Source organism: Neolamprologus multifasciatus, chromosome 22, assembly GCF_963576455.1.
Source record: "Neolamprologus multifasciatus chromosome 22, fNeoMul1.2, whole genome shotgun sequence".
Taxonomy (NCBI): Eukaryota; Metazoa; Chordata; class Actinopteri; order Cichliformes; family Cichlidae; genus Neolamprologus; species Neolamprologus multifasciatus.
In genome coordinates, this window is record NC_140459.1 from 24,688,050 (window position 1) to 24,715,627 (window position 27,578).

A 27,578-nucleotide genomic window follows, 5' to 3' on the forward strand; every position below is an offset into this window, starting at 1 on the left:
AAAGTACAGTAAAAATTTTCGAATTTACATCCTTCTTTACATTTTCCAATCTTCTGTTTAATGGGTCAGATTGGAGCTTTTGCCGGACCGATTCTGGCCCGCGGGCCTTATGTTTGACAGCCCTGTTTTAGAAAAATGTGATTTTCTCCCTCAGTTTTTGACATCATACCCCCAGCACCATTACTCCTACACATGACTGAACAGACACAGGACGGCTGTTGTTGAATGTAATAAATGACAAGTTTATTGTTGCACAAAATATACAAAATAACAAGCAAATGGACAGCCCCGGCCCCCTCCCCACTTAGCGTCCCTCCCCTCCCTCTGGTTCATTCGCCATTAATGAAGCTGAATTTCTGAAACCTATGACTACGGCAAGTCCGATGGTCCAAGCCAAACGCATGGTAATTCTGAGAGACAACACATACCCAATTTCAGCGTCACTGAACGATTAAAAATGAATAAAAACACCTTATTTACACATTTCTGTCAGAACTTTTGCAACATGCCATCTATGTATTTATACAGAATATGCTCGCGCACATACCCCTGTATAGAAAATATATTAGAAGATCAAATTAAATAAGACTAAGGGCTCTAGACATTACAGCACTTCTTTTGAATCTCCTTTTGAATCATTTTTAGTTTCATTTTTATTTCCCACTTATTGATGGACTTTTTAAACCTCGCTCTAAAAGAAAGCACTCGAGTTTTTATTTGTGAGTTTGTGATGGTGGTTTTTTCATATTCCCCGACGGGGAACGTGTGGATGCCCGCTGTGAAAAGCTTCACGTATTTACACCGGAACACTCAGATCGCCCTTCAAATGTATGTAAATCGGACCACCTTCCCACTTGTTTTTCACGCGTGTGTCGGGTTTTTAATCCTCTTTTACAAAAAGAAAAGAAAGATGAGTGATATAATAATACCGTCAAACCCTCGAGCCTGACTCGCGTGCGATGTAATAACAGAATAAGCTTTGGCACTGGGTGAAGAACTAAAAGCGTGCTGCGGTTTCCCTAAAAATGCCCTCTCAGATTTGACCCCCTTTTTTTACGCACCGAGATGCTGAAGGCTCACTCGCCATCGTGGCTAACTTGTGCACAAAAGAAGAGGATGACAAAATCACTGTATGTCCCACATCACAGCCAAATGATATCAGATAAGAAGCTGCGATAAAACCACATTAGCACCATGGAGAGAGTGAAGGACGTAGTTCAAGTAAAGCCAGACAGCTGGCAAGATGGTTTTTGTGTGCAGGAACATAAACGGCATCGGGGCACACGATACGGGTGGATCTTTATTTATTTATTTATTTTTTACATTTTTGTTGGTGATGAAGAGAAATTTAAATGAAAAAAAAAAAGCATTTACTTGATAGATGGACGATGAGGAAGAAATCGGGGCAAAAACAGAGGCGTCCCGTCTCCGCCTGCCTGCTTTCCTCCAGCTGCACCAGAAAGAAAGTGAAACGGGTAAAAGCAAATCTCCGGAGTGTATCCATCACATTGCTTTATGATTCACCCGTCGGTGGAGACCAGTGCAGCTGAAGGAGAGCCCCTCCAGTTCAAGCAATGGGAACCAGTTTGGGATCAGATTTCATTGGGGAAGGAGATGTTTTCAAAGTGTGTGCAAAAATACTCGTCAGACTACTTCTGGAACATTAACCCTCTTTTTTTTTTTCTTCCTTTTTTTTGTTTCGTACACTTTCAGTTGGTTCTGACCTTAAATCTTCCAATATAGCTTCCTCTTTAATCCTACCTATTCTTCACCTGCTGCTCAGTGTTTCACTTTTCTTAATATATATCTATATCTTCTTTTCTGGCTTCTTTTTTTTCTTCTTTTCTTACTTTACAAAATGAGAGACAGAATGATGGACAGCTGACAATATATATAATTATTTTCCTCTTCTTATTGTCATCAGGTCGCACTTAACCCCGGAGACGATTTTTCTCTTTGTTCGTTGTAAACAAACAGGTTTATCAGCGTTTGTTTCCTCCTCCTTCAAGTGCGCTCCTTCGTTTCCCCTCCTCCTCCTCTCCTGGTCGCTTCTTTTTCTTCTTTGTTTCACTGCAGGAGGGCCCTGATTTGTTTGGAGGTGCTGTCATCGTGTAGATGCCGTGTCGTGTATCTGAAGAAGCAGAAGCACATTCATGTCACATTCACATTTATTCAGAGCGAGGAAGGAGAAGGAGATTTGTACCTTTCTATTCTTCTACATTCATACTCACCTCAGTGCGTTCAGGAGTCCCTCCACACTGTTAGACGGTTGCTCTTTCAGCACCTTGATGCAGCCCTTCATCTGCCCACCACAAAGACAACACAGGGCATTAGAGAAAGGTCAGCAGCCTCACATCACATCATGTCCTGGTACTGCTGCTGCAAAAAACCCAAACTCACGTGCACACATTTATGAAATGTTGTCAAGAGCCTCCTCTCTCAGTACACCCTCACTGCTTTCACAGGAGTTACGAGGGCAAGTAGCAGCCAGGCGCCGCCAATCAAATGCACTTGACTAACTGATCAACAGGAAGTGTGAACACCTCTATTAAAGCTAAATTCACCCTAGATCAGACCATCCTGTGCCCAGAGAAACTGCACAGAAACCCAAGAGCTACGTCTTAATGCATCATCCCTTTCTCTGAAACTCGGTGAGCAGGTCAGGAACCATGAACCATGGCATCGTTTTTGGACAGTGATCACAGCTTTTTGTATCATATTCAGGAACTTAATATCTCGCAAGATAAAAATTCTCAAACCAACTCTGGGAAACTGATCCATGCTTTCATATCGAGCACGAGCAGGTTCGACTACCAGGATTATCAGAATCATCAGTAGGACAACTTTAACTTGTCTGGACTCCTAACATGTACATAGAAATGTGAACATGTTATCCCATTATTGAAGTGACTTCACGGGTTCCCAGTTGAATACAGAATTACCTTTGAATTCCTTCTCATGAACCTTTTAGCTCCCCAGAACATCTTGTCCTGCTGATGTGAGGTCAGTCAAATCCTTGCATTTAAAAACAGAGAAGTTCTCGCAGGCTTGCAGTTAATAACTGTGTGTGTGTGTTAGCTTTTATTTTCATCTTAAACCTACACAGGATTTGGTGTTTTTTTTTATCTACTGTAAACACACTCAGATGAACTATAATGAAATGCAGCAAATAAATGAAACTGAGACTGACAACTCAGACTCTACAGGCCTCGGCTAGAATGTTAAATTTTAGCATTCATTAAAATTCAGTACAGTTAGAAAAAGATTAAACATGTACGGCTTGACTGGAAGGTTTGCCATGAGGTGGAGATGCTTGATATCTCTACTTTGGTGGAGAGCACTACGTAATGCACAGAAAGAAGAAAACCAAACGTTGCATATCACTACAAACACCCCATAACCAACTGTCAAGATCAGTGGTGGAGGGGTGATGACTTGGGCTTGTTTTGCAGGCCTTAATGACACCTTGCTGTCATTAAGTCAACCATGAGCTCCTCTGTATATTGAAGTACTCTACAGTCAAATGTGAGGCCGTCTGTCAAAACAGCTGGTTCCCAAGCACAGCAGCAACTCTACAACAAAACGTCTGAAAAAGAAAATGTGCTGCAATCAAAGTGCAACAGAAGTTAAAGAGAGCTGTGCATGAACAAATGCCCACCAACGTCAATTAACCGAAGCTGAAGATGTGGGTCACTGATAAAGGACAGCGTGTATCAGTTCTGTGCTCGTCTATTTGTAATTCCTTATTATTAGTTTGTCCTGGTAATAAATGGATAGAAAAAGACAAAAACATTTAAGAGAGGCATTCATCTTGGTATGAAACTTGGGGATTTGAAGCTAATGGATTTGCATCAATCATAACAAAGCCCACATTACATTCATGCTCACAATACCAGCTATTAACAACTCCATCCATCTAATGCAAAATTTAAATATTTTCATTCTTTTCTGGGTCTGTTACTCAACACTCATCACACTTCTTTACAAACGTGCTCCAGAGAGAAGATAATCTGAGCTGTTTTGAGATAAAAAGATTATTCTGAGCTTTGAGTCGTACAGATCTTCTCTGGTGGAGCTCAATAATAAAAATATGGAGATTGAAATGAATGCAACCGGTCAACTAAAGCTTTGTGATTGATGACCAGCCTAACCAAACTGTTGGCTTAGCCGGACCCCTCAGGTACACTAGATTAACCTCCTTTGCTTTACACATGCAACAGAGGGCCATTATTTTCAAAGTATGCGAGTATTTGCTGTACTCACATCAATTTTGGAGGTCTTGGCGAAAGCCCCGACGGGGTGAACGTGGTCATACAGGATGATGACGCCCACCATCACCCTCATGCAGAACAGCATAGTGTCTGTGTTGGTGAACCGACAGCGGTACTCCCTGGGACAAAAACGGGAGTTAATATTTGCTCTGTTTAACAGAGGGCACGGCGGGGGTTGGGGGTGTCCACCAAATACCAGTGAACAAGTTATAGATGAGAGTTTCTTCACACAAAGACACACAGAATAAAGATTAAACATTTTATATTTAGCATGAAGGACTCTGAGCATCGATCTATTGAATTACTGACATATTATAAGGCACAGTGAAAGAGCCTGTTAATTCGAATTTAGGATTCTGACATTCAAGGAGATGGACTGAGCGAAAGAAGATGGGGAGACAAGAAGCACTTACGGAGTCTCCAGCATGACGCGACACACGCAGGCCATGGTGCTCAGGCAGTCTGTGGTGTCCTCTATGGGCAAGGTCTTATTCTGATGAAAGACAAAAGGGAAATGAAAGAAGATGTAAAAATGGCTTCCATTTGGATGAGCGGACAATGTGAGAAAGTCCTCTACACTTTACTGCACTGCCTGCGCCAAAATGTTCTGCCACAAGGTGGCGACAAAGCAGGGCAAAAAGCATGAGGACTGTGCAGCTGCTATGCTGGAAGGCGCTCATCACCAGCGTGCCTTCTACATATCGCACGAACCTGTGAAGTCTTTCTCCATGTGGCGTGCGGCCCATCAGGATGCATCGAGGTGTAAAGTTAGCAAAAGGCTGCTGCCTCGCCCGTAAAACTGTGTTTTGACAGGAGAAGGCGGATGTTTCACACAGCAGTTCAACATGGCCGCCTGAGGTGAAGACTCGAGTGTACCATGGAAGAATATGGTTTTGTTTTTTTTCTTACAAGCACAGCAAAAACAGACTGTACATAGAGACACACAGTAATTCGGATCTAATCTATATAGAGGGCTCTGTTCTTCTATTCGCTTTATTGAGCTTCACTTCTGTGCTGACAGACTCTACTTTACTCTACTGATTCTACTTTAGTTATACCCAGATGTCTTGACAATGACCACGTCTACGACTAAGAACCCCACAGTGAGGGAAACAGGTCTCCCTTTTATACTGGTCATTGTAACTTGGGTTAGCCCCTCTTCAGAACCCAAAAGCAGTTAACAACCCAGTCCTTTTATTTGCTCTCAGGTTAGCAGGAGACATCTGGTACTCTTGTTTCTTTAATTTCTCTAAATAAAAATCATTATTTTATTTTTGTGTTTTTTGCTTGGTCGTCCCACACTTGAAGCAGCTCTATCCCCCATCATCTGGGGCCTGCTTACTGTCATATATGAAAGTTTCACTCCAAATTAATACAGGAGAATTCAAGAAGCTTGCTAAAGTGGTTAGTCTACAGCAGGGTGGGCAACTCCGGGCCTCGAGGGCCGGTGTCCTGCAGGTTTTAGATCTCACCCTCGCCTCTGGAGAACTTCAAGACATGTCGAGGAAGTAATTTAGCCCTTTAAATCAGCTGTGTTTGATCAAGGAGTCATCTAAAATCTGCAGGACACCGGTACTCGAGGCCTGGAGTTGCCTACCCCTGGTCTACAGTGCTGTGTTGACATGGTTGACTGGTGCAGAGCAGCTGTGATGATCCTGGTCAGTGTTAGGTTACACTAAAGACATCGAGTTAAATTTGAAGGGATGATGCTGATCAGATTCACTCACTGAATTACACTTATGTTTGCACTCGTACTCATTTTATTATTATTAGTAACATGAGACGAGGTTCAGTTTCCTTTGCTCAAAGACAGCTGGTAGAATTATCCTCCAAAGAGCTACATTTTACTTTTATCAAAAAAATGGGGTAATACTACCAGAAACCTTGTCTGCATTGAATACTTTTGGTCTTTTACTCATTGTTGAGGATGTATTGTGTCACCACTACTTTATTCATTATTATTGATTGGAATGTTGTTCTTGGAAATGTGGACAAAGCCATAAACACATGTAAGCAGTGAGTGGATGACGTGTACCTCTGAGACAAACTTGGTGGTGGCGTTACTCAGAGTCTTCAGCATTGGTGTTGCTTCGGCGTAGAACAGCGACATCCTGTTTGCCATCTCGTTGTTAACCTCGTTCTCCGCTTCGAGCTGCGCGCCGAAACAAAACAGATGTCACACTTAAAACAAACGTTTGTTTTCAGACGATCCGATAATCATGTCACACAGCTGGTGAAAGGAGAGCGTAATGATGGAGGCAACCCTGGTGTTAATTTGTATAACTCGAAAGTTAGATGAAATATTGATTGTACACGTCTTTGCGTCGTTGGGAGGAAACGGACACCCCCACTTCATTAATGATTAAAGAGGGGAACTGAAGCCGCAATGAACCATTTGATCATGTATGCAGTGCAAACAGCCGGAGCCAGGCCTGCCTCACCTGCTGGTTGTTCAGCCTGTTCCTGCTTATGGTCCTCCTGTAGTAGCTGAAGTCATTCTGAATGGCTGGATTTGTCATCTGCACGGAGAGAGGGAAGGTGGCATTTAGTTTCACAAAGGCTGCTCAACGACCGTATTGATGTTTCAGTACAGTAAAGGTCAGCGTCTGAGGGCTGTAATTAGAACAACAACAACAACAACAAAGATTTCCTTCACCTTTAGTTCATCGAAGCTGAGGGTGAAATGGAGGATCTCGGCAAACTGCTTGGCCAAGGCCTGCTCTCTCTCCAGGTGCTGCATGGGAGCATACGGCGGGCTCGTCAGCGCCTCCAGCAGGCTGCGCAAGGCGTTCTCTGCAAATGGATCCAAGTCAGAAATTCATCCAGTCCAGCTAGGACCTGCCTGTTTTATCTTAGTTTGGTCAGACTTGTGTATCTGAGTGTTTCTTCTTTTTTCTTTCTCTAAAATACATACATGTGATCATCGTTGTCATCAATCTCTGGCTCTCTTCCACAACGTGTCTTTTGTCTTATCTACCTCCCCTCAACCCCAACCAGTCACACCACATGGCCGCCCCTCCCTGAGCCTCGTTTTTCTAAAGGTTTCTTCCTGTTAAAAGGGAGTTTTTCCTTCCCACTTTCGCCAAGTGCTTGCTCAAAGGGGGGTTGTTTGATTGTTAGATGTTTTCTCTGTATCATTGTATTATTCAGGTGTCCAGAAATTTAGAATTGGAGCCAAACGGTTGGTCTGAGAAATAAAGCTTCAGAGGAAGTGAAAGTATGCGAACGGAAAAGCTGCTTTCCTAAAAGAAAATCATTACCAGCACGTCTTCTACATTTTGCATGAGCCTTAAAAGTCTTTCTCTGATGTGTGTCCCGTTAGGATGCACAAAGGTGTAAATTTAGTAAAGGACTGCTGCCTCTACACTGAAATCGTTTTTGACAGCAAAGGAAAGAATTTCTTTATTTCTTTATGCAACAGCTCAGCGTGGGCACCTGGGACAAGAGGTCAAGTTTATCACGGTATAAACACCAAAATGGCTTTATCACAGCAGAAAGAGCGTTTGAAGACTGCGGTTCGGCAGTCAGGCCACTTGTGGCTCCCACAAACACTATATGCTATACACAATTTGACAGATCTATACTATTTGCAGTCTCGTGACCTAAGAGGACATGCAAGAAATTTTATGTTCCATACTTTTACTCTTTGCATAAAGTTCCAAAATTGAATTCAACAAACCAACAGGTTTCGTCACAGTGGCAATTTCCATCTTTTATATACAGTCAATGGAGCCACGGGATTTGAAACAGCATGTCTGTTGCATTTTTAATGTTGCATATTTAGCTACACTTCGAGGCAGAGCTCTCGGGGAGCAGTTTCAGTTTGTAGGTCGTGAGTGAGATGATTAGAGGCAGATCAGTCCAACATTTTATGTATTTATTTTTTTGGAAGCAAATGCAGTGGTACCTCCCTGAACTGGTAAACAGACATCGGTCATGATGGTGAACACAATTAATGTTTTTCTGCTTAGCATGAAATCCAAAATACCCACTTGCGCGCTCTCCTTGCTATTGTCTTGTTAGTTTCACTTTCATTAAGGCTCTGCAGCTCAGCAGGATTTTATTTGCCCTCAGTGACCACAGGCTTAACAGAGCGCTCCTTGCTAAAACACAGACTGCATGTTGCATGTTCACAGATCAAGCTACAGCTGCTCACACAGCCTGAGTGTGGCTGTGACTGCAGAGGCAGTGGCCATGGCTATCCCACCCGTATCATCCATGATGTTAAACTAAGTCTGCAACAAATCACACTCCATAGCCGGACTCCAGAGGCTGTATGTACAGTGGTGTTGATGCCTCAGAAGCAAAAGCTCCTTCATCCCTTCCTCTACATTAAAAATGCACGAGTGCCTTCTATAAATACAACATGCAATTGTTTCATCTGAGGCCCTGGGCAGATACCCCAGTCTCACTCCTGCTGAGAGCACAGAGTGCACGATCTCCATCCTCTGACAGCTTATAGAGATGCAGCAGCTGTTAATGTTAAACTGGACCTCTCCACCCCTTACTGCCCCCTTTAATCAAATAACTATAAAGCAAAAGGTGGTGCTGAGACATACTACCACCCTTTCTCTTCAGCACGATGGAAGTATGTGATCTCTATTGTACTGAATCTCATAGCTACATTAACCGCCAGACATTATCATCAATTATTGGCCAGCTCCCATTGTATGGTAATCTGAGAACACAATGTCCCTGAGACTGAAAGTATTATTGGAAGGCAGCGCAGAGGCGGCAGCTGAACTCTATTTCTCTGCTCATACTCCTCTCTCTACTCTCTCTCTTTCTCTCCGCGCTGGACCACTGTGGACCACTGTTTCCGTAGCAACGGCTGCCTGGCTGCTGCTGGGTCAGGATGCTGCAGAGATGGCTGAGAGGACATCATGGAGTATGAATGTGAGTGTGTGTGTGTTTGTTGAGGAATGCTGTCAAGCCTGGAAAGGCACAATGCTGATGGAGCTCTCAGCAATGGCGAGGCCCGTTTTTATCACTTTAAACGGACCTCCTTCCTGTTTAAGGCAACATATGCGGCGTGGACACTTTTGACTGCATTCATCAGTCAGTCTTAACAGGATTTATCACATCCTGAAACTGCTGAAAAGATGCCAATTTAAAAAAACAACAAAAGAAAAAGCAGTATAATAGCTAATGCTGTAGTACGATCAGCTCTAGCCTGTGCACTCCAATGAAGCACAGATGCTAAATACCAAAACAGCTGCTTCAAACTGAGATAAACAGAGGACAGAGACTTTAATCTGAGGGGTGCACCCATCACCTCATCTCCACTCATTTTCCTGCCTTCTTCTGGCTCCGTGCAGCACTTTTACACCTACTAAACTGCAGCACATCCACCCAGCTGACAACCCTGCTTCTCTCATAAATGAGCAGCTGACAGCAAATGCCGTCTCTTTAGATTTTAGGTTCATGTTACAGATGCTTTCAGCTCCAACATGGCCACCAGAGATGGGGTTACATCACTCTCTGAAATGCTTTCATAGACTGCAACAGCCACACTCACCCAGTCGGAGGGAGAACTCATAGAACCGCTTCAGCTTGGCCACCAGAGGGCACACTGCGTTCCAGGCCTTCTCCTGAAGAGCGAGGTCGCCCGGGTTCTGGATGGCCTGCAGCCCAGTAACACAGACAGATGTTACTTTAAAAAACCTTGCCATCTTTTTTGTTCCCTGTCCTTTCCTCTGACCAGTGATCTCACACACAGTATCACACACTCAAATTGGCCTCAAATAATCTCACCTGATCAATATGATAAGAAAAAGTGTAAATGGTGTGTATTTCTTTGCATCAACAAATAACAATCAATAAATAAATCAAATCAAAACATGTTAATCCCCACTCTCAATTTCTTTACACTGAAAGAAAACAACAACAATTATTTGCCCTCATAAACATTAAATAATTATTTTGGGTAAAATGTAACTGAAATGTATAAAATCAAGTATTTGTTTCTTCAAATTATTATTCAGTTTTAATTAGTCATTCCTCAAGTTTCATTAAAGACAATGTGCCTTCTATGTTGTACTCCTATAAAAATCAGAGGTAAAATTTACATGTAATCAAATTTGTCAAAGTCAGCATTGTGTGGATATATATATTCGTTTTGCGCCTACTTTTGGTGTAAATCTTTAAATAGGGCACAGAAACATTTTGCAGAGGCTAACTCAGTGCTTAAAGCTGTTTAAACAAGAGGAAATTGGTGCATTTGCTCAGAGCTATTTTCAGCAGCAAATCAATACATATCAGTTCCATAATAAGCCCTTATGACTGTCATTATTTGTTTTCCTGTAAATTATGCTATTGAATATATAAGACATATAATCCTGTTGTGACGGCATGTTCTTTTGCCAGCAGATATCCCCAATATTTTAAAAAAAGAAAGAACTATGAGTTTTTCTAATTCTCTGAGCCAAAAAGCTCCACTCGAACAGCTCTTAAATTCACCAAACTTCTCACTTTTACTGTTCTGTCTATATCCTGATGGTTTTTACACAATCAGCTGTTCATATAGCCCTTCAAAGCCCGATTTTCATTGCTAAAACACAGTGAAAATTGACTTTTTAATGGCTGTTATGGAGTGATAAACACAGTTTTCCCTCCTGCAAAAAAAACAACTTTTACTCCAATTTGCCAACAATATGAAAGAAGACTTTTTGAACCTGGATCATCTAAATGTTCCAATTTCTGTCCTGGAAAAGTGTGCAAACTGACAAATATTTAGTCAAGATTAATATTTCATAAATGCCTCAGTGTAAAAAAATGCTGAGCGGGATATCTGTTTGTTGCATGTTATCACTAAAGATATATTTCTAGTTATCTTTACTCAGGTTTGGTAATAATACTCTCCTCAGTTTCTCTCTGCTGTGGAATTAATAATACATTATCTTCTCTATAGCCCCCGGCATACAGTATCTGTGTCCTCAGAGTTAGGATGCAAGGAAAGGAAATGATTCAGCACTTATAAATGTAGTTATCCTGACAGCTAAGCTATCAGCAGTGGTTCTCATTAATGTTTCTGAAGACAGTTTATTGTGTGCCATGTGATCATCAGGACCAGTGTACCAGCTTTGTAGCTGATTATATTTATGAAAACGACATATTGCATGAAATGTTTCTGGTGTTTCTGCTTGGATTTAGATTCGGTGCCTGCTGCACGGCACACTGCACGTCAGAATTCCAACCCTGGCATCACACATGAGCGCTAGTTTTTCCCCATGCTGCAGTGACTGATTTATGCTCACTTCTCGTATCTCCTGGCCCGCTCCGTTGTAGGACTGCAGCTCGGCCAAGATCCCGTGAGCCTCCTCCAGCACGGCGCTGACCTGGTTCCACACGGCCGTCTCTGCCTCTGTGGGCTGGGCATCTGTGAGGGCAGGGAGGGAAGAAGGACGGGGAGTGGGAAGTGAAAGTGTCATGACGGGATGAAAATATCAAGAGCAGAGGTGATGGGATACAGAGAGGAGGGAGGAAAGGGAGAGCGAGTATTAGTGAGGAGCTTAGATGATGATGTCCTTGAAGGCCAGATAGAAACCTGAGATTAGCAAAGAATTAGAAAGACAACGAGTAATCGTTGCATGTGTAAATATCTAAGGTTAAAATCTGGCCAATAAACAACCTACAGGTAGAACAATAACAGGACACTCATCGAGCGCTCTGTCACACAGCGAGGTTTGTGGTTACTCATATAACAAGTCGGCTTCGTGTCAGGGAACAGAGTTTTGCATTTTGATGGGCTGCAGTCGCTGTAAAAGCAACCATTCATGTCCACTGCCCATTCAGCATAAATGTATCAAAGCCTGGGCAGGTGTAACAGCAGAATCAGACTGATGTAATAGTCTTATAAATTTTTCTCACTCTCCTTTTCCCTTTACACGTCTGTGAAATGATTTTTTTTAATGACTGTTAAGTTTAATTGTGAGAAAAAATAAGCAGCAGAGAGGAAAACCTCTGGGCATGCTCAGTCTTTATCTCAGTTTTTTTTCAGTCATAGTTTTTGCTTCGTTCATGTATGCACGCAGGACAGATGAAGTGCTTACAGGGACACAATATGGGGAGGGTTCCTCTTGAGTCAGCGATGTGTTTGGTTTTTCTTGCCTCTGACTCAGGGGAGTGTGCCCAGGCAGCTCGCTACATGCGGTAGCTCTGCTGATTATTTTTGCACCCCGAGGCACTGCTTCCCTGCGGAGAAATAGTAATCAAGGTATATTTGCTGTCCTAAGTGCACACCAGCTGCCATTATAAGCACAGCAAGCAGTGCAACATTAGTGAATTCTCTCTAATGCCCTCCTTCATTATTCTGGTAAACAACACATTATGTTTACTTGGTATTAATTAAGCATAGCATAATTGATTTGTATTAAATCCAGTTATTATGCCAAGATCTGGTGATTGATAACACCCTCATATTTGTAAGCTAAATTAGTTGTATATAAAAGATGGACATATTCAGGTATCAGTCTGGAACTGCCTTAAACCTGCATTCTTTATTCTGGCCAGCAGGGGGAGACTCCTTTGGTTGGAAAAAATGAATCAATTATAGATCTTTACAGACAATTATTCTGCTGCTAATTTGATGTATTAGCTAAAGAACTATTCATGGTCTGAGTTGCAAATTTAAAGTCTTCCTTAATACAGAATGATTTCATTTCGCAAGCTGTAGTTCAAACAATACAGCATAGTATACTTCAGGCAAGGCTACATTGTGATCATATAGTTTTCTCATTCATATCCAGCCCACACTTTTGGTTCTACTAAAAGGCATTGCTGTGTAGTTTTCTACATTTTGTTTTAATCCTGTCTTTTGCTAGCCAAATTAGCCAAATTAGCATCCCAAGTACGGCTAAGTAAATAACAGATACTTTAACAGATCATTAGCTAAGCTAGCTAGCTAGCAGTCAGTATTAGCTGATCAGCAGATAAGGTTGATGGCCAAAATGCCAAATTAGAGGCGTTAAAAAAATTATTGTCCAGAAACCAATTGGTTGCATTACAGTTGTGATGTCCATTTTTAATATACAGTTAATGATATGAACCCGGAGCAGAGAATGTGTTAGCATGCACTAGTATAACGAAAAAAGCCAGGGATAGGGTCTAAGGTTTCGACTTCACTTTTATGGTTCATTCGTTGTTGTAATTTAGCAACATAAAAATTAAAATGAAATGAGCTGAATTACTTAATTTTATTACTTGGCATATATAAAGCTCATGCAGTGGATGGAATTACTGCGGAGAGCCGTCGATATATATTTAATGACACAAAATTTAGATAATTGAATAAAATGGACGACCCTAACTATAATACACAGTGCAGTGAGTGATTCGCACACACTGTTTGTGACAGAAGTCTCATTATGGATATGGGAAATCTGGCCATAATTATCACAGTATTACACAACTCTGATAAACCTCAAGCTTCACTTGTTGATTTTTGTATTTAGTCGTGCTTCCAGGGGGATTTTTACAATGTGCAAGTTTGTTTCTCTCTCCGAGGTTGGCTGATTACAGCTCCACGGCGAGAGCAGTATCTTCCCTGATTCTCAAACCATTTCCCTCAGATGTTTTAAGACACAGAGGTTGCTATAATTCAGTCTGAGGATGACTTCAAGCTGACTGATGATTTTCACAGACAGCAGCTCAGTCCAGACATCCATCCTGATAATCTTTTTGTCAGTGGTCAGAATTGCATCTTATCCTTCAAAGGGTGTTAGGGAGGTGCGATCAGCGCCGAGCTATAAATAGTTTAACGAGAAACCAAACTTGAAGCTGTGTGACAGAGGTGAGTGTGTGTCTCCAGGTGGAGAAGGAGAGCTCACAGATGGCACAGGGGGGTGGGTGAGGAGGGGGAGGGACGCTCCCAAAGCTGCCATTCCCGAGTCTGACTCATCCCAACTCGCTTTTGAAGTAAAGTGAATCACAGGCCCGACGCACGAAGGGGAAATTCAACCTATTTGACGGCTGACGTCTCTCGCCAGCAGTGAGCTCTCCCACTCCCACTGTAACAGCGGGTAAAGAAAGAGGAGGGAGGAAGGCAGCTGTTAAAAGGGAGAAGGGGATGTTTGAGGAGGTGCGGAGCATGTTGGGGATACAGTGCAAAACATCTACATCTTAAAAATTCATAATCAGTGTTAAGATCTTCACTGGAGATGTTTTTTCACAGTTTTTTAAACTCATCAAAAGAGGAACAAAAAAATCTGAATCTCAAAGATACCCAACAATTCAAGAAAACCTCTAAACATGTCAGCTCGCTTACTGAACTTCGTGTTAAATGCCGAGCCTGCTAACAAAGTAAATTATAAATTGACATGAACTACAAAAAGATTTTAACACTGAGTAATGAAGTAAAAAAAAGATTTGTTAGGATGGATGCTTTGCAAAGTTCATACTTCACTGACTGGGTAAATTAGAAAAGAGGGGACAGAGGTGAAATCATTAGCCTTTCTTCGCAGTCATACTTCAGCTTCTCTTTATCAGTCCCACTCTCCTAACGCACACTCACACTCACAAATAGATTAGACGTACAATAGAGGATGAGGAGATGAGGAGGTGGAGGGATGACGATAGACTTTTTGTTAGCCATCGTCATCCCCGAGCAACAGAAACCCACACAGGACTGGCATTCTCTGTTTGTTTCTCCTCAGCTCTTTGTAGCTTTGGAGAGCAAAGTGTTATTGTTGTCAGTTTTTAACATTAATGAATTTATTTTCTTTTTGCTGCAGTGCCACCCTGCTATTGTGCATCTGTCTGCGTCTAATAGGATGCAGTGTGCATGAGTAAGACCCTTCAGAAAAAAGCCAGATGCCTTTCAAATGCCGGTCCCCAGAGCAGAAATCAAAAAGATAAAGAAAAGGAGGAGGGTTGAGGAGGGGGAGAGCTGAGGAGGAAATCAAATGTAACTAAGGACCTAAAGATGACACAATGGTCAGCTAAGATGGATGATATGACCAAAAAATAAAAGGGAGGAGGGGGGAAGCAACAGAGAGAAAGGGATAACTCAAAAAAATAAGAAGCGGATGGTCTCACGTTCAAAGTCAAGGAAAACTATTGGGCCATGCTCAAGTTCGGCGCAAGCCAGCACTTTCAGGAGGTTTCCCATGAGCCCCCTGGAACAGAGAGAGGGGAGAAGTCTGTGGGTGATGAGGGGATGGGTGTCGGGAGGGGTTGTGCGCGCGTGTGCGTGCCTGTGAGGTGTAGGTGGGTGTGCGTTGTGCGAGAGGTGAGGGTGTCGAGGTGGATGAGAGGACGTTGTTGGAATGGCATGATGGGAGTATGTCCTGGGTGGAGCGTGACAACGTGGACGCAGAACGTCTTTAATCCCACTCTCACTGTTTCCTCTGAGATAAAATAGTCCTTCATGAGGAGGCGCCGACTCCAAAAGCAATCAAACTTAAAGATCAAAGGTCGCAGGAATGCGCTACTAGCCTCAAACTCAAGACAGTTTGTCGCAAGAACAGTTTGAATTTATTTATTTTGGAAGACAGGAAACTCATTAAGACTCAAATACAAGAAACTACCTGAGTCTGGTGCAGAAAATCTAAATTAAAAGTTGCAATAAAGTCATGAAATATAAAGATAACGACTTAAAAAATACTGCAGGGGTGCACTGTATTTTTTGTTGCATTAATAACACTTAATCAGCTGTGCTTCCTTTTATCAAATTAGACAAACACTAGGAATAATATGTTCTGATTAGACACAATACCTTAATTATGATCTAGTTAGAAACTCCATATACTGTCAGATCCGGAGTATCCAGTTCTACTCTGTGTACTTGTTGACACTGAAAACACTGCACTCAGAGGACATTTACTGGGCCTTTATTGACCATGTTTTTACTTTATTACAAGGCCATTTGTTGCTCATTATAACTACTTCACATGCATCTTGATGCGTTCAAGTCCTGTTGAGTTAGTGAGCTCGTATCATTTTTCCTCCATTCTGCCTCCATGCCAGGAGGCATGGAGGCAGAATGGAGGAGAGATGTTTGAGAGCAATTTATTGATCTCAAACATTCGTTTATAAAATATGCTGCCCTTGGTGTTATAGGATTACCTCCAACAGCCTAACACTGGCCTAAAACTAGTCAGGCAATGTTATTATAGTTAACTAAAACTAAACTAAAAGCTAAAACTAGGTGATTTAAAAAATCAGTTATTTTAAAATACAAATAAACTGTAAAACAGGAATACACTCATTGATAAACCACTAACAGCTTGCCTGATGAGGCTTTGTTGAGCCTGTGATGTCTGCAGTACTGCGAGGGCCTTTGTAAAGTGTTAAAACAAATGTTCCCCCTGCCCACTCTGGAAACTAACTAAAACTAAACTAATACAAAGAAAATTGAGAATGAAACAAGAGTTTTTTAAATGCCAAACTATCATAATTCTGTCGTCTGAACATTAGACCCATCCAGAGTGTGAATGAAACACATTACAAGAGAACCGTGCAGTAAAATGAAGTGAAAGAATAAAGTCTGTGTTTCATCCCATTGTAATAAAGGCCAAGCCTGATGTAATTAGGTTTAATACTTTTGGATCCAGAAACATTATGCACATTTTCTAATTAGCCCATAACTGCAGTGTAATTAGGATATGACTGTGTTTGTTTACTGTGTAATAAAAACAGATTGTTTCTAGTTTGGTATAATTTGATGCAAAGTACAGCTGGTTGCGTAGCACTGGTGCAGCTCGGAGTGTTAGCATCCGCTTTATGAAAGCTGCGCATCATATATGTGACTCAAAACTGGAGCAGTGAAACAGATTTATTTTGAAAAGGTGAGTTTCTATGAGACAAAAACCCCATGTGCTGCTTTCAATTACCTGTGGTCACTGTTCTCTATTTTACGGTCAAGCCTCTGAGGTTGTTGGTTTGGTTTGTTTCTGTTTATTGGCTTCTTATCATATCTGATGTCTGTGGACGGCTGACGAGTTCATGAAACAAACAGGTTTCCTCGTGTGGAGAGTGGGACTAAAGAGTGTCTGTTAATGACAGACCACACCCTCAACAACACTCCATCAAATCACCACCAGCTGGCCCCACCCCCTCCCCGCCGCACACTTCCACTCCACACACTCACAATTCAACCACACGGACACACGCACGCAACCCTGGCGCCCACTTACTTTCAAAGTCCAGGAAAAAATGTGGACAGTTCTCTAAATCCTTGCCAAGGACCTTAATGAGGTTCCCCATGGCTGGCGACCTGGACAGGAGGAAACAACAAAATGCATACAGTACCCTGGATCTGGCAACCTGCATCAAAATACACAACCGGCACATGAAGGACGCAGCAGACGCACTTTAGTTTCTTACCCATCTGCACTTGTCTAATTTTCCTCTCTGCATCCTTCTGTCTAAGCAATATGTGCAGAGCGAAGCCGGACGTCCAGTCACAGATGACACCGATCGCAGTTTGTGTCCGATACGCATATGCTGTATTCAATTACAGCACGGCCCAAACCCAGCCGTGAATCATTTAGCTCACTCATTGGGAGTCGCTCGAGCTGAGCGGTGGTTTTAATCCATTTACATTACTATAGTAACCCAATAAAAGCCTGACATGTGCAGACTGCTCCCCTCTAATGCTCTTTATATACAGCAGTCTATAGATACTTCTTCAGACCACAGGGCCAGATGCCAGAGCGTGAACCCAAGGATCCAAGCTCAAGAGATAACATTTGTGGTCAGACAGGTACATTATAAAGTCTCGGGCTTTTCAGCGTATTTCTCCATGAAATATAGAGGTTTTCAGAATGATTTCATAGAATTAAAAAATAATAATTTCAAGGTGTTTAACGGTTTTACTGGTCTGGCCCATTTAAGATCAATTTGGCAACTGGTGAGGCTCTTTTTCTGCCACTAATCACACTAACAGGAGCGTCTATGCTCCAAACTACTAGTAAGTACAGGTGCATTAAGTTGTCAACATCTCAATGAAAATATCAGATGTGCCTGCTGAATTTTATTTCTGTGTCTGAAATGATGCTGCTGATTTACCTCTGACTGAATCACACACAGCTTCAGTAACACGTGCACAAAACATGCTGTGGAACAAGATGATTTTTAAAATGTTAAAACTGCTTAAACAGGAAGTTTAGAGCAAAAAACACACAAAAAAAGTCATCCTCCTTAAAGGGGACTTGTTATGCCGTTAAGGAAGCTCCTTATTTTTGTATATACACCGCTCAAGAAAATTAAGTGAACACTTAAAAAACACATCAGATGTTTCTATGCTGATGTTGACTCTGTAGTGTGTTAGGCATGAAAGGATCCCGCATTGTTTGATGGAAATGAAAATGATCATCCTACAGAGAGCTGAATTCAAAGACACTTCAAAGTAAATTATAGAGCAGATTACTCCATTTTGCCTATAACAGCAAGGGGGGCAGTCAGGGGTGTCAGGTCCTTCATTCTCCAAGAACTGCCTCCACACTCGTGCCACATGAAGTTGGAGATTGTCATTCACCACCCATTGCACCAGCATAAAGTCTGGGAATGGAAGTAAGGGTTTCATCCTGATACCTAATGGGAGTACCTAACCTGTAGAGGTCTGTGTGTTGGATATGCTTACCCAGAACATCACTGACCCACCACTTAATCGGTCATGCTGAATGATGTCAAAGGCAGCATTATGTTTTCCACAGCTTCTCCACTTCCTTTCATGTCTATTTCATGTGCTCAGGGTGAACCTGCACTCATCTGTGGAAATCACAGAGCGCCAGTGATGGACCTGCTAATCCTGGTATTCTATGGCAAATGCAAACCTGGCTTCAGGAACCACCCTCAGGATTGTTTGGTCAGATCAGGTCTGATTGAGACTGTGCTGGGAGGAACCACAAACTTTTGGCAATGGCACGTATTGATGTTGGAGGAGTTGGAGTATTATGTTGATGCCAACCATGCCTCATGCTACAAGTAGCTACGAACAACCCCGAAAACAGGAATGGTTTTGGGGGTTGTCTCATTCATCAACACCAAAGCAGCTGAAACTGATTAAAACCCCTCTGCTACTAAGCTGAGCAGATCAATATCCCACAAGTTTAATTCCAGCACTTCAATGAAAGTGTTCCTTTAATTTTTTGAGTAGTTTAAAAAATCATAAATGTTGATAAGAAACATGACTTAGCCAAACGCACGAGAGAGTACTTTGAGAGTGAGAGTAGATATCCTTTATATGACAGCATTGGATGCCCCTCCCAGTTCAAACCTTAACTGGGAGGGGCATCCAATCACAAGACATCTGTCCTCATAACCAATATAAGATAAATAACAATAATTTTTAACTCATGCATCTGCTCTTACAGTAAAAGCACGGAGCAGGAAATGAGCATAACAGGTCGCCTTTAATCGTCTTTCTGCTTCTTGCTCGCTTTGGTAGCAGAAGGTAAGCGGCTGCCAAGTTTCACTTCCTCTGCCGTGCCCTTTGTGTTTGTGCATGTGCTGTGTTAGCTCACAGCTGAGGTCTATCAGTTTCCGGCTTCAAGAATAAGCTACAGCCGGCATTTGCATGTTCTCTAGATGCCATGTTGCAGAAAATAAATTAAATGTATCAACTGTCTTTTCCCTGTTACTCAGCAAGAACGGGTGTTGCACTGCAGCACAGAGAAAGGGATGGGGTTACACTGTCCGGTCGCTGAGACAGTTTCACACGAGGACTGCAGCTACCTGCCGTACTCTGTGTCTGCTCCATCTGCAGGTAAATCGCTTAAACGCGGCTGTGTGCTGAGTCACGGCTGTAACCTGTGAGCGTCAGCCCAAAACGCACCTCGTCTCCGACCTGACTTTTCCACCACCTGCTCCAAGAGATGCAAAGCGAGCCGACACCGTGAATATATGAATAACCTATCCTCATCTTCGGCCTGACAAGGTGACTACAAAGGCGAAGTCAAGCTGAGATCCACGTCACAACCTCGCATAAAGCAAAGAAAGATTTCTCTGAAGTGTTGGTGCGTGTCAGCCTCACAACAGCCACACACGCACACATTAACACACACTGAGTCTGGAGCAGCATGTGGTCCGTGCCGAGAGCAGAGCTGGGCTGATGGTTGCCAGGATACTGTTGGCCTGGTAATATCTTCTCAGCTGAAGATGAAGGAGAAAAAAGGAAAAAAACCAGCATCCAGCTCACTCACACACCGGGTCAGTCGCTCACAACAGCGATCCGATGCTTCACTTGTTACTACTCATGAGATTGGTCTTTATTTTTTGGCACGGTTGGTAAACGCGATTCATTAAGCTTTAAAGCCAGCCTCTCTCCTCTTACCCTGCTTTCCTATGAGTGTGTGGCCTTTTCGTTTGTCTTTGGCCCTCAGCTTCTTCTCGCACGTCCTCGCCTCCTGTCAGTAAATCCCAGAGTGACAACGGGAGTCCCACGATGGTTTCCACCGGTTCCCACTCTTGGCTTTTCTTAGAGACTGATGTAAACTTCTGCTCTCGCTCTTTCTCCCTCAGTCTGTCCACTTCACACTTCTCTTTTTTTTAGACGTCTATTTAAAGGCCTGTGGGGTTTTTTTTCCTTTTCTATTTGCTCTATGGGCTTTTTTTTGTTTTGATTTTGCTGTTGTAAGCTTGTGAGTCTACAGAACATAAGATGTCTCTCTTTCTCTTTTTTTTGTGTGCGTTTATATCATTTCTACTCAAATAGAGAAAAGTCTCTTCTCTCTTTTTTTGTTTCTGACGTCAGAATGGGTTCCTCAGAAATATCCCCTTCAGCTCTCCTTTCTGCTTCACTTCCCTTTTTCACCACTCAGCAGCACTCTCCCGGCTTCATTGGCCTTGTCTTGTCGCAGCACATCTCTGTCAAGGTGCCATTCGGCCTCACTGGTGGCCCTCGGGCACAAACAAATCCAAGTGGCAGAATGGAAATGGCGATAGGGTAGCGCAAACACACGTTTGCTATTAAAAATCCACGAAGTCACTGGATGCATCACAGATGGACTCTCTGGGTGCTGAGACGCAGCACTTTGTGGAATTAGGAAGTGTGTCTTTGGTGGCCACCGGTTGCAGCTCCTCTCACACGCACAGTGTTTGCAGTCTGCTGGCATTTGAGTGGATGAAAGTGCCTCTCTTATGCAACCGCACAGCACACACAGCTCTCATCTGTAGTCCGGCAAGAGACACCAAAGCGAGGGGCTCCTCGAGCCTTAATAAAGACACAGCCCGGCTCCCACATGGGCCTGAAAAGCAAATCTGGTCCAGACTGGAAGCCAAGCGTCAGCGCTAAGCCTCCCAGCCTCCTTTCAGCTCTCACTGAAAGATTCCTCCTGTTACAGCCCAGGAGCTTCATCAGTGTGGATTTAGTGAGCACAGGAATGGCACTGCCAAGCCTAACCTCTATTAACTCACCAATAATACCATCCACATTCCCTTTCTATTCTGTCTTTCTTCCTCTCTGTCTCTAACCACAATCTTTCTGTCACTAACTGAGTATTCAGTGGCCTGTGAATCAAACCCTTTGGCAGCTGTACTGTATGCAACGGATGCAGCAACTGCACTCGTTCAGCTCTCATCTTCACCAATCTTTATTCAGAAAATCTGCCTCTCCTCTTCCCCCGAATGGTGTTTTGTATGCTTCTGTTTTTCTTTCTCCGAGTTATCTGCTTGCATTCCTACCTTTGCTTGTGTTTATCCCACTGGAACACTTCACTGCATCAACCAGGGCTTGTCAGCTCCAAACAGTGGTTACAGCATCAGCACCCACAACCTGACAAAGACAGAGAAACAGATTAAGGTGGGTAACAAGAAGAAAAAAACATGTGCCTAGATGTTAAGAGTTGGTAACGGCAACAAATTAGGAACAAATATGACTGTGATATGATTATAATTGGCCAGACTGAACATGTGACGTCATCCAACAAATAACAGATTTTTCGCCACACACTCACTCTCCTTCAGCTCTGTTCTTTATCTTAACCATGCTTGTTTCTTTAGATAGCCAGTAACTTTGTATCTAGTTGTTTTTAACTGATGAAGGCTACCTTGGTTTGACCAGAAACTGAAAACAGGTCAGTCAAGACCACAACAGTCAAAGAAGATTGTTAATTTAATCTGTATTTATTTAAACTGCCTGAGTGAGTCAGATAAAGCATTAACATGGAGCTCAGTTAGGGGTGGGTTGCAAAATGGCTTGCAGAGCGTACCGCTGTTGGCAGGCTAAGGCAGACTAAATAGCTGGCCTTGTATATTTCTTTTCTACATTAACTAAGCACTCACAGCACTTTTTACTAGATTTGTACCCAAACACATATTCATACAGGTGCTTTTTTCCCCTAAGCACCTAATCTAACATTCACACTCCAATAGATGCATCAGGGGCAACTTGGGGTTCAGGATATTCAGACATGGAGGAGTCAAACCACCAGCCTTCTGACTGGTAGACAATCTACTCCAGCTGCCTTAATGAGCATCTGCAGAGTCGCGTAACAATTCATTTTACCATAAGCAACTGCACTGCATTATATATATTTGATTCACATATTTAGACCATACACTAAAAGCAGCTGTAATCCACACACAGTTGTGGATTATAGACGTTTTCTATGTCCCAGGGTGGTTTTGATGGAGTAATACCATTTAAAATACAGACGCTTAACAATCGGTTCAGGCTGGGAGCCCGTGAATGGTGCTTCTTGCTTTCTTCTTTCCATTTTTATGTCTTCATTTAAGCTTGTTAAGCTCATCTTACTGACTGAGCGTCTCGCACACCTCCAGCACTCTTACCCGCTTACTGGTGTAACTATTAACACTGCTGCTGCCATTGCATCATCAAATCTCATCAGAGATTTGTACCACAGGCCTTCAAGCTGGCTGTAGTTAAACCTTTACTTAAAAAGCCATCTCTAGACCCAGCAGTCTTAGCTAATTATAGGCCAATCTCCAACCTTCCTTTCATATCAAAAATTCTTGAAAGAGTAGTTGTCAAACAGCTAACAGATCATTTGCAGAGGAATGGTTTATTTGAAGAGTTTCAGTCAGGTTTCAGAGCTCATCACAGCACAGAAACAGCTTTAGTGAAGGTTACAGATGATTTTCTTATGGCCTCTGACAGTGGACTCATCTCTGTGCTTATCCTGCTAGACCTTAGTGCAGCGTTCGATACTGTTGACTATGATATCCTATTAGAGCAATTAGAGCATGCCGTAGGTATTACAGGTACTGTGCTGCAGTGGTTTGTATCATATCTATCTAATAGACTCCAATTTGTCCATGTAAATGGAGAATCCTCTTCACCCACTAAGGTCAATTATGGAGTTCCACACGGTTCAGTGCTAGGACCAATTCTGTTTACATTATACATGCTTCCCTTAGGCAGCATCATTAGAAGACATAGCATACATTTTCACTGCTATGCAGATGACACCCAGCTCTATCTATCTATGAAGTCAGATAACACACACCAATTAGTTAAACTGCAGGAATGTCTTAAAGACATTAAGACCTGGATGGCCGCTAACTTTCTGCTTCTTAATTCAGATAAAACTGAGGTTATTGTACTCAGCGCTGAAAATCTTAGAAATATGGTATCTAACCAGATTCTTACTCTGAATGGCATTACCTTGGCCTCCAGTAACGCTGTGAGGAACCTTGGAGTCATTTTTGACCAGGATATGTCCTTCAACGCACATATTAAACAAATATGTAAGACTGCGTTCTTCCATTTGCGCAACATCTCTAAAATTAGAAATATCCTGTCTCAGAGTGACGCTGAAAAACTAGTTCATTCATTTATTACTTCCAGGCTGGACGACTGTAATTCATTATTATCAGGATGTCCAAAAAACTCACTGAGAAGCCTTCAGCTAATCCAAAATGCTGCAGCAAGAGTCCTGACAGGGACTAGAAAGAGAGAGCATATTTCTCCTGTTTTGGCTTCCCTTCATTGGCTTCCTGTTAAATCCAGAATTGAATTCAAAATCCTGCTCCTCACATACAAGGTCTTAAATAATCAGGCCCCATCTTATCTTAATGACCTTGTAGTACCATATCACCCTATTAGAGCACTTCGCTCTCGCACTGCAGGCCTACTTGTTGTTCCTGGAGTATTTAAAACTAGAATGGGAGGCAGAGCCTTCAGTTTTCAGGCCCCTCTTCTGTGGAACCAGCTTCCAGTTTGGATTCGGGAGACAGACACTATCTCTACTTTTAAGATTAGGCTTAAAACTTTCCTTTTTGCTAAAGCATATAGTTAGGGCTGGACCAGGTGACCCTGAATCCTCCCTTAGTTATGCTGCAATATGCTGCCAGGGATTCCCATGATGCATTGAGTTTTTCCTTTCCAGTCACCTTTCTCATTCACTATGTGTTAATAGACATCTCTGCATTGAATCATATCTGTTAATCTCTGTCTCTCTTCCACAGCATGTCTTATTCTGTCTTCCTTCTCTCACCCCAACCGGTCGCAGCAGATGGCCCCGCCCCTCCCTGAGCCTGGTTCTGCCAGAGGTTTCTTCCTGTTCAAAGGGAATTTTTCCTTCCCACTGTCACCAAGGTGCTTGCTCATAGGGGTCATATGATTGTTGGGTTTTCCTCTGTATCTATTATTGTACGATCTACTGTACAATATAAAGTGCCTTGAGTTGACTGTCATTGTGATTTGGAGCTATATAAATAAAATTGAATTGAATTGAATCAGGGGAGAGTGCAGACAGGAGGAAGGAAGGATATTTGCAGAATAGTTGCCAGGGAAACACAGCCTCTTATTCTCATGGCAACGCACAGTTTGGTGTTATCAACGAGGTGGGATGGATAGATGGACTTTGCTCAATATCTGGAGCACAAGGGGACACCAAAGCATTTACTTTCTTGTAGCAGTGTTAAAGTGCTGTGCAATCGTGGAATCGTGTCTTCTACCTTATCGGGGAGTCATGGACTGATTCAGGAGTCTAATGTTTATTCTGTCAGTGAAAGGGCAAAGGTCAAGTCTTTCAAAGGAGACTAAACCCAAGAGACTAAAGCCCAATCCACATAAAAGATTGATTTGTCACTTCTTTCATTTGCAGCTGTAAGGTGGTTGCTAATCGACATACGATTTGTCACCAGCAGTGCTAGCTAGCTAGGTAGCAGCAGGCGCTATATGTAAAAACCACAGATTAAATGTGTTGTGGCAGTGTTTAGTGTTCATCTGTGTTAAACTGTCATCTTTACTGTAGAAGAATTTAATATGCAAAGTCACATCTGGTGAGTTTGCAGCTCGGTGCAGACAGAAAACTCAGTGAGTAGCCTTTACACATTTATCCACTTAACAAGCGCAGTTTAAGTTTGCAGACTTATTGTGAACTTTATTCTTGCTCCTAATTTTGGAGCTCTCACACGAGCCCTTTTTGTTGCAGCTGTAACTATTTGAGCCTTTACCAGACGAGAATAGATATCTAATTTTACCCCTGCTTCAGGGCATCGACTACACTCTTTGATGGAGAACTATTTTTTTTAAATCTGCTAATTGCTAATCAAATGGTCCACTTTTCCATTAAAGCTACATGCCACTTGTTTGCTTTCTCACCATGCACAAACTTCAGTTTTCATCTCTACTTCCAGCATGCATGTTTATATTTACAGCTCGAGGGTTTAAGATGCATCCACCTTTATAGTGCACAGCTTTTCATTTCAGAATCCAATCACCACTAAGTGAGTAATACTGCAGTGTTACAGGAGACGTAAAAATGGTCCTCATGACTAATGTGCTTGATTACATTTAAGTAAATACATTTAGTTTATTTTTTTATACAGATGAGTAAAAATGAAGGAAAATGGTCTCAGGGACTCAGTAAGATGAGGATGCTATCTAGCATGTCTGTTTCAACTGTTTCAAGATTTGAGCAAATAATTCATATGATTAACTTTATGGATGAATTTACTTACACAAATCTAATCTGTGTTATTACAGTGTTAATATATATACAGAGGACAAAATTATTGGCTGCATTTGTTTTCTAATCGTACTAGTTTTCTTTAGAAAGCATAACTTGTTTATATTTGGACACAGAAACAAAAACTACCAGGGTCATTATAATTAGCCACCTGAAAAAACAGACCTTTTATTGAGCAATAGCATGAACCAGCACTGTGCAATGATGTGCTTTAACTTTGTAATGCTCAAAGCTCGTGAAATCAAGGTCAAACTGAGCGTTATCTACTATTTACACACAGTATAAAAACTTCAGCAAGGGTTTGGGCTGAAGCTTGAGAAAGCATCATGGCAAAAACAACATAAATTAGATTAAAATTGAGAACTGTTGATGCTCACAAAGCTTTTTTTGCCACTGAGGTTTAGAGAAAGAAGGGAGAGGTGTACAAGTTAAAGAGCAGCATCCCTACAATAAAACATGGTGGTGGGAGTATCATGCTGTGGGGACGCTTTAGGATTTCTGTAACTGGAAATCTCGACAAAGTGGAAGGAATCATAAAGAAAAAAGGACGTGAAGATTTTAAAAGAAATCCTCAAGCAGCAAAACTGGTTCTGGGTCGTCACTTTGCCTTCCAGCACGATAATGACCCAAAACATGCTATTGGTGAAGAGCTACCTGCAGAAGATTAAAGTAAATGTTCTGGACTGGCCTGCACAAAGTCCCTGACTTGAATCATTAAAAATCTGTGGGGTGAACTGAAGACCAAGGTCACGCCAGAAGACCAGCACATCTGGAGGAGCCTGAGAGATTCACCAAAGAAGACTGGGCTGGGATTGCTCAGAAACATTTGTGAGACTACAAATAAAAACTACAACAAACAACTGCAGGATGTTATCCAGCAAAAAGGATACACAACTGTATATTAGCAATAAGCTAATAATTTTGACCCTGGTAGATTTTGGTTTTTGTGAAATAATTTCGTTTCTGTGTTCAAAGTAAAATAATGTAAGCATCCCCCAAAAAATGAGGTTAGGAAAAGCTATTTTAAAAATTTGTGTTTCTGTTTAACACAATTTGGGAACAAATTTTTTTGAAGTGCTAATCATTCCGTCCTCATTTGGAAACAGTCAAAACAAATGAATACTCGTCTTTTAGCCCTTCATGAGCCTCATCGTGAATCAGTGTCATGTTAATCAAATATCAGACTACTCTGCAGTCTCCAGATGGCAGACACTGTTAGACAAGCCAGCTGGAGGGGACAGTGTTTAAATGCACTCTAGCTGCTTTTTTGACAGCTGATATGTATTTAGAGACTCAGACTAGAGGATTACAGGTGGGGCAGGAGAAGACACAGATCAGAAGTCATTGCAGAGACACATCAGTCCATTTTGATTCTGCGCTCTCAGCAGGTCCCACCCGTGACTTTTGTCATCCTTTATCTCTTCCACTTTTT

At 42.2% G+C, this 27,578-nt stretch overlaps 1 protein-coding gene across 4 annotated transcripts in view; it reads right to left on the reverse strand.

Annotated features, from left to right (window-relative positions):
• Positions 1-218: 218 nt before the first annotated feature.
• fam49al (family with sequence similarity 49 member A, like) overlaps positions 219-27,578 on the reverse strand; it is a 39,736-nt gene continuing 12,376 nt past the window's right edge. The window contains exons 2-12 of one of the 4 annotated variants that reach the window (XM_085148589.1): positions 21,894-21,984; positions 15,306-15,385; positions 11,528-11,649; positions 9,790-9,895; positions 6,928-7,064; positions 6,713-6,790; positions 6,307-6,423; positions 4,685-4,764; positions 4,264-4,390; positions 2,232-2,302; positions 219-2,131 (exon numbers count right to left, since the gene is read on the reverse strand). In XM_085148589.1, the coding sequence (XP_085004715.1) occupies positions 2,068-2,131; positions 2,232-2,302; positions 4,264-4,390; positions 4,685-4,764; positions 6,307-6,423; positions 6,713-6,790; positions 6,928-7,064; positions 9,790-9,895; positions 11,528-11,649; positions 15,306-15,378 (975 nt within the window). In that variant the 5' untranslated portion in view covers positions 15,379-15,385; positions 21,894-21,984 and the 3' untranslated portion in view covers positions 219-2,067. Of the gene's footprint in view, positions 2,132-2,231; positions 2,303-4,263; positions 4,391-4,684; positions 4,765-6,306; positions 6,424-6,712; positions 6,791-6,927; positions 7,065-9,789; positions 9,896-11,527; positions 11,650-15,305; positions 15,386-17,404; positions 17,485-20,544; positions 21,985-27,578 lie in introns of those variants that run through there. The other 3 variants (XM_085148587.1, XM_085148590.1, XM_085148588.1) reach the window with 3 other exon arrangements.